Genomic DNA, 12576 nt, shown 5'->3' on the forward strand with positions numbered 1-12576 from the left:
ACGCTCGCTGCTTAGCCCTCCAAGCTTTACCATAGGTTATCACATAACCTCCATAAATCTCCTCAACAGTTCTGATAATTGTTCTAACTTTCATGTTGGGTTGTTCCTTCAATATTCCCATCAACCGCTTCGCAATGAGGGTAGATGTTAGCTGCGGATGTCTCACTGTAAGCTCATGGTCAGCACAATTGTGTGGACCGACAACTTTTGTGATCTTCCATTTCCCGATGATATTTTGCTTCCTTGCACAAACCCTCCATGGGCATTGTTCCTTGTCACACACAACTGTGTAACGGCGCTCCGCATATGAATGCAACACTTTGTACGATCTCTTCCGTATCACCGCAAAAGCTTGTAACCACCTCTTCAATGTGGGAAGGTCCTTAAATACCCTTCCCTCCTCAATAACCATACTAGGACTAGCTTCAGGAGCTTCTAGGAGCTCATCATCACGTCCTTCTGCAAACACCTGATCGGAAAGAATAAGATCGCTAAACTCATGAACTATCGGATCACGACGTCCAGGGAAGATATGTCTGAACATCTCAATATCACTCTCTGTCATCTCTCCAACAGGACGATCATCATCAGAATCAAGATCCACTCCCATCTCGTATGCATCTTCATCATTCAAAATTTCAACACTATTGGAGCCACGCAATCCATCTCCACATTGCACTTGCGCATCAACTAGAGGCACATCCATATTTTCTGGAATATCTCCTGTGCCATCAAGTACAAATATGAGTAAAGAATAAATTGATGGAACGAATGGGATTACCTCTCAACGCAGAAACTGGTAAGACACTTACTCGAATCATTCTGAGTGAAAAGGAACTCATTAGAAGAGTCCGTCACATCATCAACAATCCGACAACCATGTCCAACTACTTCATTAGGGGCAGATTCAGCATCGGGAATAACAGGTTCTGGGACGGGAGGATCGAAGTGTGCCCGTTGACCCATTGGTCGGGAAAACCGACGAGGATTTGGATCAACTCCCACCCGACGAACAACCACTTCAACACTTGGGGAATGACCATTCATAACCATCCTCACATATTTTTCCCACTGGCCTGCACACCGAATTGGGACCATCTTCCTTTGAAGGTTGAGAGGGGAACCTAGGTGAAGTATGCCCTCGACTGTGATTTCATCATCTTCATGACAATATAACTCCTCCCGAGCCCTTGCAAGCAACTCACTAAACGAGGGTTTCTCATCAAATATGACAACCTCGCACTGCATGGCAACAAACTTAACATATCCATATTCATCCCTTTCCACGGTGCATCCGTGATATATGCTCACTACGTTCTCCATCTAGTATATCAATATAACGACGCATAATTCATTTAGTCCATAATAAATCAAACATTCTAAGTACAAGATCTCTAGTATAAAATGAGATAGTATCAATTGCCTACTAACTACTAAATACAACTAACTAACTATGTCATACAACTAACTAACTATGTCACCTAATATGTACCTATGTACTTAACTATACAACTACTTAACTAAATAACTAGTTTACTATGTAACTAACTATACATCTAACTACGTAAAGAAAATTGGACATGCATCTAGTTAAATAGTGTCATGAGTATCCTCTAATCTTTCTATCATTGCAATTCATAAAGATAAACTTTCATATCTAACAATTCTACCTAACTATTCTAATTTACATATCTAACAATTTCATCTACCAATTCTACCTACCTATCTAAATTCTACCTAACAATCTAATTCTAATTTATCTATCTAACTATTTTATCTAGTTAACTATAACTCTTCTTAAAGTTTTACCTCACTGATGAACACCGGCGGCAAGGCGTGGGGGCGGGCACCGAGCGGGGGTCAGACGACCTCCGGCCGTGGAGGGCGCGGGTGACGGGCCGTGGACCACCGGTGGGGGCGGCCGCGGGCGTCCGGGCTGAGGGGCGGGCGGCCTCCGGACAATGGCGGGCGCGGGGCGGCCGCGGGCAAGGGCCTCCAGGCGGGCGGCCACCGGACGGGGGGACGTGGCCGCGGGGGCCCGCGCGGGGGGCGTCGGCCGGGGCGGCTCCGGCTGCCGGGCGGCCTTCGGCCGGGCGCGGGCGCGGGGCCTTCGGGCGGGCGGCCACCGGACGGGGGGGCGTCGGCCGGGGCGGCTCCGGCTGCCGGGCGGCCTTCGGCCGGGCGGGCGCCGGGCGACGGGGCGCGCGCCTTCGGGCGGGGCGCCGGGCGGTGGCGGTGGCGGCGGACTCCGAGGCGGCGGCGGCGCGATTTGAAACGACAAGAATGCAAATGGACGCGCAAAAGGAAAGGAATCCTGGCGCCGAGGCTTGGCGCCATAGATATCTATGGCGCCAAGGCTTCGCGCCAGCGATGGTGGCGCCAAGGCTTGGCGCCATAGATCTTGGCGCCAAGCCTCACGCGCCACGTCAGGGGGTCGGCGCCACGTCGGAGGCACGTGGGAGGGACCTTGGATAGCTTGGCGCCAAGCTAAGGGTCCATTTTTTGAATTGGTTTCTCCAGGGGTCTATTTGTGAAATTTTTTTGTGAAAAGGGCCAAAATAAAAAAAAAAGTCGGGCAGGTAGGGCGACCTCAGCGTCAGTGGTGGCATCCGCTCCTGCCACACGCAGCCCGGTGCCGAAGGAAGTAGCACACTGATCAGTTCAACTAGTCAGATTGACGCACCGTCTTTATCAAAGATATTGATTCAAAATATCAATATTAGCAAAACAATCAAAATAGATTCAAAAATTTAATTGATCAATATTGGAACCTATATTAACTCCAAATTTTCTTAGATATTTAGTAAATTTTACATTGATCTTTAATTTAGATAAAAAGTTGAAGACCGAATTTGCTATATATAATTAAATTAGATCTTGCAAAATTATGTTTGTTTCAGGAGAAATGTTAAAAAGATAGGTAAAAATATCACGTATAACGTCAAATTGTAAAAAAATCAAAAAGAAAAAAAACTTAGCACCCTACATTGGATCCCATGAGGCTCATGAACCAGTAGATATAGCTAACGGATTGACTTACATTAATTTTTTTTGTATGGGTAGGATTGACTTACATTAATTTTTTTTGTATGGGTAAAAGATAAAATTAGTAATGAATGAATAATTCAATTATATTTTGTGAATTTACAAAGCAAAAATAAAATTCAAAAAAATAGTAGGACTACCGCATGTGAACTTAGCATACAAAGCTTGTTTATTACTTTTATACATAGAAATAATTAAATATATTTTATACTTTCCATACAATATAAATATAAATGTAAATAATAGAAAAAACATCATTAATAATTTTTTTTAAAAAGATCATGGGATCCTCTCAAGAGTACCTGAGTCTCACTAAACAATGTTTGAGTCCCACTAAAGAGTACGTGGGCAATGTATGGATCCCACCTGAACACTACGTGGGTCCTACATGGGTCTCATATTCACGAGGAGGCTCCAAAATCAGCTCCTTTAATATAGTATTATGTAAATAGATTGTGGCCCCTCACGTGAGGTTAGAATTCACGAGGAGGCTCAAAAACCAACTCCTTTAGTATATGTAAATAAATTGTGGCTCCCACGTGAGGTCAGAATTCACGAGGAGGCTCCAAACGAGCTCCTTTCGTTGTATGTAAATAGATTTCGGCGAGCGGGACCGTATTCTCGATGCCGATGCCAATCAATTATCCTACCACAAGCCCTCATTGCGCACCAACTGCTCGATCAAATGCCCAACCCGTCTCTTCGCCTCTTCCACGCTGCCGCGCACCTTCCCTTGCGCCTCCAGATGCCATAAATCGTGATTCTTCCCTGCTTGGCAGGTAATTGCTGCAGTAGTGCAGTTTCACAAGGTCTTAGCATGCAACGAGATGAACAATGGTGCATTGGTGCTCGACTGCTCGGTGGAAGGTTGAAGAAGCACATGCCAAAATCAGTTGCTGAGAGGGTGAAACGACTCGAAGATTTGTACGGGGACTGACTGACTGAGCAGACAAAGTGGATGTTTGGATTGCAATTTTGCAAAGTGATCTTATTTCCTATGCCAAACAAGCCCAAGATTGTTTCCATCCACCATTTAACCGAATTTGCAAGGGATGGATGATCGAGAGCAGATGACAAAGAAAGGATGAGAGAGGAACAAGACAAGCATCAGCATGAGCTGCATGACCGGACGCAGCAAGTTTTATGGTCACTCACTGACCCGCTGGACCGATCCGCCCGGCCAGCCGCTGCCGTCCACTGGTCACGCTCAGAGCAGCTCTCCTCCGAACAAAACCAAGCAAGGGACAGACGTGGGACGAACCCATGCATGGTCGGTCCGATGGAGCCGGAGGGACGGGACGCAGCCGGGAAGCCTCTCTTGGTAAGGGTGGCCGGTGGCAGCGGCGGTAACAGCCGTGGCAGCGCATCATCATCTTCGATCGCGGTGGTCGTTGGCAGCACTGCCGTCGCCGTCGCCGGGTCCTTCGAGTTCGGATTGTCGGTAAGCCCTGCGTTTATTTGTGATCTTTTCCTGTTGCCCCTTTTCACATTTTTCTCGCAAATTTTGACGTTTGATTTCGGCTTCCTTGCTGCAGATCGGCTACTCATCGCCGTCTCTGCTGGGCATCATGCGTGATCTCCACCTCTCCTTAGCTGAGGTATTCTCCTGTAAACGATGCTTCATCTTGGTGGCATATATAGCTGAGCTCACTCTTTAATTAAGCACCTCGTAACAAGATATGCTAATCTTCTCATGTGCACATCGCATGCAGTACTCTGTCTTTGGCTCGATCCTGACCATCGGAGCAATGCTGGGCGCCATTGTCAGTGGCTCCATAGCAGACCGGGCCGGTCGAAGAGGGGTACGTGTTAATCCCACCCATTACGGCATTCCCCCATCCTGCTAGAACTGAGCAAACTGCACCAGCAAACTTCACCTTGTACCCAGCCAAAGAGCGAGCCAGAGTGTTTCCTTTGTATATATGCTCTCTTTGACCGACCGATTTGCGCATAACGTTCTGAACGTCGCGGCGCGCAGGCAATGGCAATATCAGATGTTATCTGCGCTCTTGGATATCTCTTGATAGCCTTTTCCCAGGTTCCACTCCACTCCTCGTTTTTTTTATCTTTTATTTCGTAGTTCATCTAATAGGTGGGTTTCACATATCTTTCTGTAGAATTATTGGTGCCTTGACATTGGAAGGGTGTTAATTGGATGTGGAATTGGTCTTCTTTCATATGTGGTGATTACAATAAACAACTCCACCTTGTTACTTTTTTTAATAAAATCAGTTTGAAACTTTGTTGTATCAGAGATAACACCAAAGAACCTTAAAGGAGGCTTTGCAACTGTAAACCAGGTTTGTACTGAACTCAATCAAGGTAGACTTTAATACTGGTTGTTCAGAGTTAGCTTTATCTCAAAGAAAAAGAAAAAACAAACTCCTCCGTTCATGCAGTTTATGATATGCTGTGGAGGGTCGCTTGCCTTTGTTCTTGGGACCTTTATCAACTGGCGTACCTTAGCAATTGTTGGTAAAGTAGTTTGTTTGGATGTACCTATCTACAATACCTATAAAATGAGAATACATTTTACTAGGTCTAAATCAGACCAATTTTAATTGACCTTTATTTTCCTAAAAGTATCTGCTTCCAATTTATGCAAATTATGAAATACTGTTACACATGAATGAAAGTGCTACTTTTTCTCTTGTAGGAGTGGCACCATGTTTATTGCAGCTGCTTGGCCTTCCTGTGATTCCTGAATCCCCAGATGGCTTGTAAGTTGCCTTTCAACTAATAATACTTGATTAATCTTTATTTCCACTTCGATCCCATTTGTAGTTGACAAAATCTCTCTTATTAGAAGAGACTAGTTTTGGGTGGCATTGACAGACTTAAGATGGTCACTGGGTCACTCATTTGAACATCACATGAGGATCATATGCAAGGGAACATACTTTGAACTTTCAATTAATTAAATAAAAAAATTTCAGCTCCAGGCCTAATTTTAGAAGAAGTTATGATAAAATTTGCAAATATACCAATTGAGAATTTTAGATTTGGATCTTCTTATAATTATGGTTGCTTTGCTCTAAGCTCTATATTCGATAACTAAAGGCTCTTCTCAGAATGAAATCTGATAGAAAAATGAAGTATTTCAGGCTAGTTCTGGACACCCAGGTGCGTTTGTGGCAGAACTTCAAAAGCTAAGGGGACAGGGAACTGATATCTCTGAAGAGGCCTCAGAAATAAAAGTATGAAAATGCTGGAGTTAAAAACAATCCTTCAACTCACCGTACTACTTCATGGTCTTATTAATTATATAATCCACATATACAGGTTTTCACAGAAAAGCTTCAGCGCCTACCAAAGTCAAAGATGCTGGACCTGTTTCAGAAGGATTACCTTCATGCAGTTATAGTGAGTATCTTTAAAATATGTCGTTCTTCATAAAAGGAACATCTTTCTGTTGTTTCTAACGATTAGTTCCATGGTCAGGTTGGAGTTGGGCTAATGGTCCTTCAACAGCTTGGGGGAGTCAATGGCATTCTCTTCTATGCCAGTGGAGTATTTGTTTCGGCCGGTAAGGAACAATGACAACTTATTGCCTTAAATCACCTGCACTTGTTCTGTTATCAGAAGAGAAATGTTTACCACGGATCACACAGGGGTACTACACTAACAGTCTAACACTCCTGATATGAATCAGGTTTCTCGTCAGGAAACACAGGAACGGTCGCCATGGCCGTTGTACAGGTCACTTCATCAAGCCCCTAGCCAGCTCATGTGCTTCTAACTGAATTCAGACATATGACTAGAGTTTTGAGTTTTCAGATTCTGATGATTGGATTAGGGGTGCTTCCGATGGACAAGGCTGGAAGGAGGCCACTTTTGATGGTAAACTAATTATACTTGAAATTTGAAAGTCAGTAACGAATTATGATATTTATGCTGCAATCTTTCAGGTCTCTGCAGCTGGGACATGCTTGGGATGCCTACTAATTGGTTTGTCATTCTTATCTAAGGTTTGGAATTTCTAATATCGATCGCGTCATTGTAAGGAGGTCGACAAATTGCCATTCTTAGGCTCAACCAGTGGTATTTCTGTTCCAGGAACAGCACTGGGAAATGGGACTTGAACGTGCTCGCTTTGGCTGGCCTTCTGGTACATACTGCTACTTCGACTGCTGTTCTGTATGACTGTATTCTCCGTTACTGGAAAAGAGGTCTCTCTCACAGACACACTTGGAGCTATTGTTAAGTTTTTTGCTGTTTGCAACCAGGTTTTCATTGGATCCTTTTCACTGGGCATGGGGGGATACCATGGGTTATAATGTCAGAGGTACATTTTCTACTGTAACTAGAAGAAACATGAGATGACTAACCAAAACAAAATATTCAGAACTAATAGGCTCAAAAGAATTCCTGTAATAGAAATGAATTTTACTACATTCTTCACTGATCATGCAGATCTTTCCCATAAACATGAAAGGATCAGCAGGAAGCCTGGTGACCTTAGTAAACTGGCTCGGTTCATGGATCGTCTCGTACGCCTTCAACTTTCTCATGACATGGAGCACTTACGGTAAGTTAAGGCACCAAGCAGAATTTTGGTCCAATTGTATGCTGATGTATGTCTGTATATACCTTGGACGATGCAGGCACATTCTTCATCTTCGCAACCATCTGTGGGCTCACAGTCGTATTTGTGGAGCGCTTAGTGCCAGAAACTAAAGGAAGAACCTTAGAGGAGATTCAGGCCTCCTTGAACTCGTCCTTGACGCCCTTTCACAAATAATTCTCCTTTTTCTTTATCTGAAATAGCTGGTTCCCTTGATACTATTTGTAGGATGTTTAGTTTCAGTCATTATCAGGGATAAAATTATTGTACATGACATTTTGCCCCAATAACACATGCACACTGGATTACATGCAGCCAATGAGCCAAAGTTGCCAAACAGGGTGCCCTGGGCCTTTGGGAACTGATGAAACGTTAACGAATGGTGAAACCTTCTCTTTTCAAAAAAAAATAATAAAGAATGGTGTCACTGAACTGAATGTATTTGGATTACATGCAGCCAAACAGGGCATGTCAGAGCGAACTTCCTCGGATAAATAATACGACCTCGTTGAGTCGTCGTTGTGGCGAACAGAATGAATGCCCCTCGATTTTTTTTATTTGCCCAGTTTTCGCCATGGCCTATTTAACCACACAAAAGATTCCCATCAGCGTTAATAAAATCGGCGACTAAGGAGACCGTAATGCGCGAGATGAAAGCGAAACCAAAGAAAATGACAAAGAAAAGACATGGGAAGAAGAAACAGACAAGTGTCTGCACATGTCAATACATTGGTCACTGGTGGACTGGACCGATCCACCGCCCGGGCGCCGGTCGTCCTCGTCAAGTCGTCAGCTCAGCTCCAAACACACCATACCAAGAGGCAAGAGCCAAGAGGGACGGCCGACTGAGGGGGAGAACCCAGGCCGCCCCGATGGAGCATGAGGATCAAGAAGCCCAGAAGCCTCTCCTGGCCACGGCGGCGGCCGGAAGCAGCGGTGATGGCCGTCAGGGAGCTTCGTCTCCCTCCCCTTCCTCTTCGATTGCGGTGGTGGTCGCCAGCACTGCCGTCGCAGTCGCCGGATCCTTCGAGTTCGGCATCTCGGTAATCAGCTCTTCCTCTGTAGTGGCTACTACTGAACGCTGCAAATTTGCCGCCTGTGTGGAGTAGGTAGCAAAGCTGTTAGAAAATTATGACCAAGAAAGAATTAGTAGTGGGTTTATTCTGGTAAATTGTTAGTGATTTTTTTGAAGGGTGAAATCATCAATAATCACGGACCGGGGGAAGTTAATTTCGATTTCTTGCGTGCTGCAGGTGGGCTACTCGTCGCCTTCCCAGCCGGGCATCATGCGTGATCTCGACCTTTCCTTAGCCGAGGTACCCTCCTGTATTAGATTGCTCGTCTTGTTGACAAGCACAACTGAACACTGGGTAGTGTCCCCTGCAACTTACTCTTATCATGCTCATATGCAGTACTCTGTCTTTGGCTCCATACTAACGATTGGAGCAATGCTAGGAGCTATTGTCAGTGGCACCGTGGCAGACCGTGTCGGTCGAAGATTCGTAAGTGTTGATCCCAATTCGATCCTGCTGATTGAGCTTGCTGCACCGCCGCATTTGGCATGTACCAAAGTCAGACAGCCAGCAGAGAGATCATTCATATGATCTCAAGTTCTTCACTGTGCTCTGACTGACGAAGTTGTGCTTGACTTCTTGGGTTTTGCGGCATGCAGGCAATGGCAATATCAGATCTTCTCTGCATTCTTGGATATCTCCTGATAACCTTTTCCCAGGTTTGCCCCCTCTCCTACACATTTCTACTCTAGTGTGCTCTTTAATGCCTTCTAGTACAATGTATAGTGCAATACTGTGATTCGTGTATTCTCCGTAGAATTTTTGGTGGCTTGACATTGGAAGGCTCTCAATTGGATGTGGAATTGGCCTTCTTTCATATGTGGTGATTACAATAAAGATACTCCATCTTGTTACCTTTCTGGACGAATTCAGTCTGAACTTTGCAGAATCTGAACAGGTTCCAGTCTATATATCAGAGATAACACCAAAGAATCTTAGAGGAGGGTTCGCAACTGTAAACCAGGTTTGTACTGTACTCACTGTACTTAATTAAGGGAGAGTTCATCGCTAATTGTTCAGAGGTTTATCTTAAGAAAAGAGCTCCCCTATTTATGCAGTTTATGATCTGTTGTGGGGCATCGCTGGCGTATGTTTTGGGGACCTTTATCACTTGGCGTACCTTGGCAATCATTGGTAAATATCTTGCTTGGGTGTACCTTTTTTTACCGTTCGTGCACAATGAGAATAGGGTGTAGATTAGGTATCAATGTATCAGAGGCTGGTATTGCGCTGATTTTTAGTGTACCTTTTTTTTCTTAACTGTATCTACATCATGATTCATGCACGAGTGTACCAACAATTTTAATGCATATCATCATGTACGAATTTTAACTTACCTGTTATAGGAGTGGCACCATGTTTGCTGCAATTGGTTGGCCTTCTTGTGACTCCTGAATCCCCCAGATGGCTGGTTAGTAGCTTTATTTGAAGTACTGATAGTTTGATTATTTTTTTAGTTCCACATCCTTTTTGAAAAATACCGGCAAAAGCTTTAGCGACCTTTTCATCTAGAGAGTAATCATGTAAGCGTAACATATTATGAAACACTACTGTAATAATCTACTCTATCAATGAAATAGGCACCGTCTCGTGCCCATTCGTTCAAAAAAAAATTTGAAAAATACCTCTCTTATTACAAGTTTAGAACTAAAGATGACATTGACAAACAGAATCAGGCATTTCTTAATATTGATCATGGGAGTACACTCATGTAAACATCAGACAAGGATCATAAGCAAGGAAGCATATTTGAACCTTTACATATAAATATTTAGCTCTTAGCATACACTTAGAAATCAGCAGTTATGGTAAGGTTTGTATTTTTTTTTTCGCCACCATGCCTTAGCACGTTTTGTATAAAGACCAAACAATAAAGAAGTGTTAAATCGTCTCTTTTCTGATCATAATTTCCTTAAGATTCATATCATTAGCTAGAACCCACAAGTTTGGCACTTGGAAATTGGAATAATGCTTGACAAAGATCATGTATCTCAGGCAAGGTTTGGACATCCAGGTGCATTTGAGGCAGCATTGCAGAAGCTAAGGGGAAAGGGAACTGATATATCTGATGAAGCATTAGAAATCAAAGTATGAAGTGCTTGACAGCTTGAGAATAAATATAAACATTCGACTTAAGCATGCATTAAACAAAGCTTTTGATGATTCTGTAAACTTGGTATTCAGGATTTTACAGAAAAGCTTCAGCACTTACCAGAGTCAAAGATGTTGGACCTGTTTCAAAAGGCTTATATTCGTGCTGTTACAGTAAGTATCTTTAATATGCCTTTCTGCCTATTAGGAAGGAACATGTTTCTGCTGTTTCCTGACACATCAGGTCTGCGGTCAGGTTGGAGTTGGGCTAATGGTCCTTCAACAGTTTGGGGGAGTGAATGCCATTTGCTTCTATGCCAGTGAAATATTTGTTTCAGCCGGTAATGAATGATAACCTATTTCTTAACTCACATAAACTTGTTTTGGTCATGAGGAGAATTTTTACAATGGATTGCTCTTGCGTATTATACTAATTACTAAGTACTCATGATCAAATCAGGTTTCTCATCAGGAAACACAGGAATGCTTGCTATGGTTGCTGTCCAGGTCTCTTTAACAAAGACCCTACCCAGCTCACGTGCTTCTTACTGAATTTATGTGTATGACTAGATTTTAAATCTGCAGATTCCGATGACGGGATTAGGGGTACTTCTAATGGACAAGGCTGGAAGGAGGCCACTTTTGATGGTAAAAAAAGATATGCTCAGAGTTAATAATGAGTTACGACCACAGTAATATGTATGGTGCAATATTTCAGGTCTCTGCAGCTGGAACATGCCTGGGTTGCCTACTAGTTGGTTTGTCATTCTTAGCGAAGGTTTGAATTTTCTGAAAATGATTTCATCATGATAAGAAGGTCAACAACTTGCAATTCGTCAGCGCAATGAGTTGCTATTATTTTTCTCTATCTGGAGCAGGAACATCACTGGGGAAAGGACCTGAACATATTGCTGGCTTTGGCAGGCATTCTGGTACATACTATTTATTGTCTATTTTTCTGTTTACCTGCAGAGAGCCTGTCTCTCACACACAGACATACACAAAACTGTTGTTCTGAAGAATTTTGTTATTTGCAAACCAGATTTTCACAGGATCCTTTTCACTAGGCATGGGGGGAATACCATGGGTTATAATGTCAGAGGTACCATCCTGCCATAAGTATAGACACAGGACATTTCTGTCGAAAACAAAATATTCAGAACGGTAGACTCGAGAGTATAAAATGAATTTGTCTATATTCACCACTGGACTGGACATGCAGATCTTTCCCATAAACATGAAAGGAGCAGCAGGAAGCCTTGTGACCCTAGTAAGCTGGCTCGGCTCATGGATCATCTCGTACGCCTTCAACTTTCTCCTGGTGTGGAACTCTTATGGTAAGTTAAGGCATTCAGAAGATAATTTTGGCCAAAGTGGTAGCATCAGCACAAACATCGATGCCACCAAAATTTCATATATCTACAACTTCTGACCATGTATTTATGTATATACCATGTCCGGAATGCAGGCACGTTCTTCATCTTTGCAACAGTCTGTGGCCTCACGGTCGTGTTTGTGGAGCGGCTAGTGCCGGAAACCAAAGGAAGAACCCTAGAAGAGATTCAAGCCTCCATGAACTCGTCCTTAACGGGACCCTTTCAGAAATGATTTGCTTGTCTAGTTTAGATAGCCAAATATCTGGAATGCTGTTGTTTGTAGACACATAGGAGGTTGCATATCATGTTTTTCCAATAACAGATATAATGCATACTGTATTGCAAAGTGCGTGCCACCGATTCTGGCTTTAATCTCGTTTCTACTTTCTACCACCCAAAAGAGAATAGTAGTAGAATACACGTCCTA

At 43.4% G+C, this 12576-nt stretch overlaps 1 protein-coding gene and 1 pseudogene across 2 annotated transcripts; both read left to right on the top strand.

Moving 5' to 3' along the window:
• The first annotated feature begins 3608 nt into the window (after positions 1-3608).
• On the top strand, positions 3609-8222 carry LOC117856661 (sugar transporter ERD6-like 5; annotated as a pseudogene).
• A 134-nt stretch (positions 8223-8356) lies between these two features.
• On the top strand, positions 8357-12521 carry LOC117856657 (sugar transporter ERD6-like 5). Of its 2 annotated transcripts, XM_034739008.2 has the most exons (18): positions 8358-8652; positions 8863-8925; positions 9022-9111; positions 9282-9341; positions 9440-9505; positions 9581-9646; positions 9741-9816; positions 10029-10093; positions 10678-10770; positions 10867-10947; positions 11030-11114; positions 11234-11280; positions 11359-11421; positions 11492-11551; positions 11652-11705; positions 11816-11875; positions 11996-12110; positions 12242-12521. In XM_034739008.2, exons 1-18 carry the CDS (start codon positions 8482-8484, stop codon positions 12379-12381), a joined length of 1455 nt encoding a protein of 484 aa, XP_034594899.1. In that variant the 5' UTR covers positions 8358-8481; the 3' UTR covers positions 12382-12521. The 2 variants fall into 2 exon arrangements, with proteins under 2 accessions (XP_034594900.1, XP_034594899.1); XM_034739009.1 differs by lacking the exon at positions 9440-9505 and having other exon boundaries at positions 8357-8652.
• Positions 12522-12576: the final 55 nt, after the last annotated feature.

The sequence above is a fragment of the Setaria viridis genome, chromosome 5 (assembly GCF_005286985.2).
Source record: "Setaria viridis chromosome 5, Setaria_viridis_v4.0, whole genome shotgun sequence".
NCBI classification, from domain to species: domain Eukaryota; kingdom Viridiplantae; phylum Streptophyta; class Magnoliopsida; order Poales; family Poaceae; genus Setaria; species Setaria viridis.

Bases quoted from the DNA above. Each gene is read 5' to 3' on its own strand.
- LOC117856657 (XM_034739008.2), top strand. From the start codon at position 8,482: ATGGAGCATGAGGATCAAGAAGCCCAGAAGCCTCTCCTGGCCACGGCG. The intron at 9,342-9,439 runs GTTTGCCCCCTC...TATTCTCCGTAG, and splicing joins TCCTGATAACCTTTTCCCAG to AATTTTTGGTGGCTTGACAT. The intron at 10,771-10,866 runs GTATGAAGTGCT...CTTGGTATTCAG, and splicing joins ATGAAGCATTAGAAATCAAA to GATTTTACAGAAAAGCTTCA.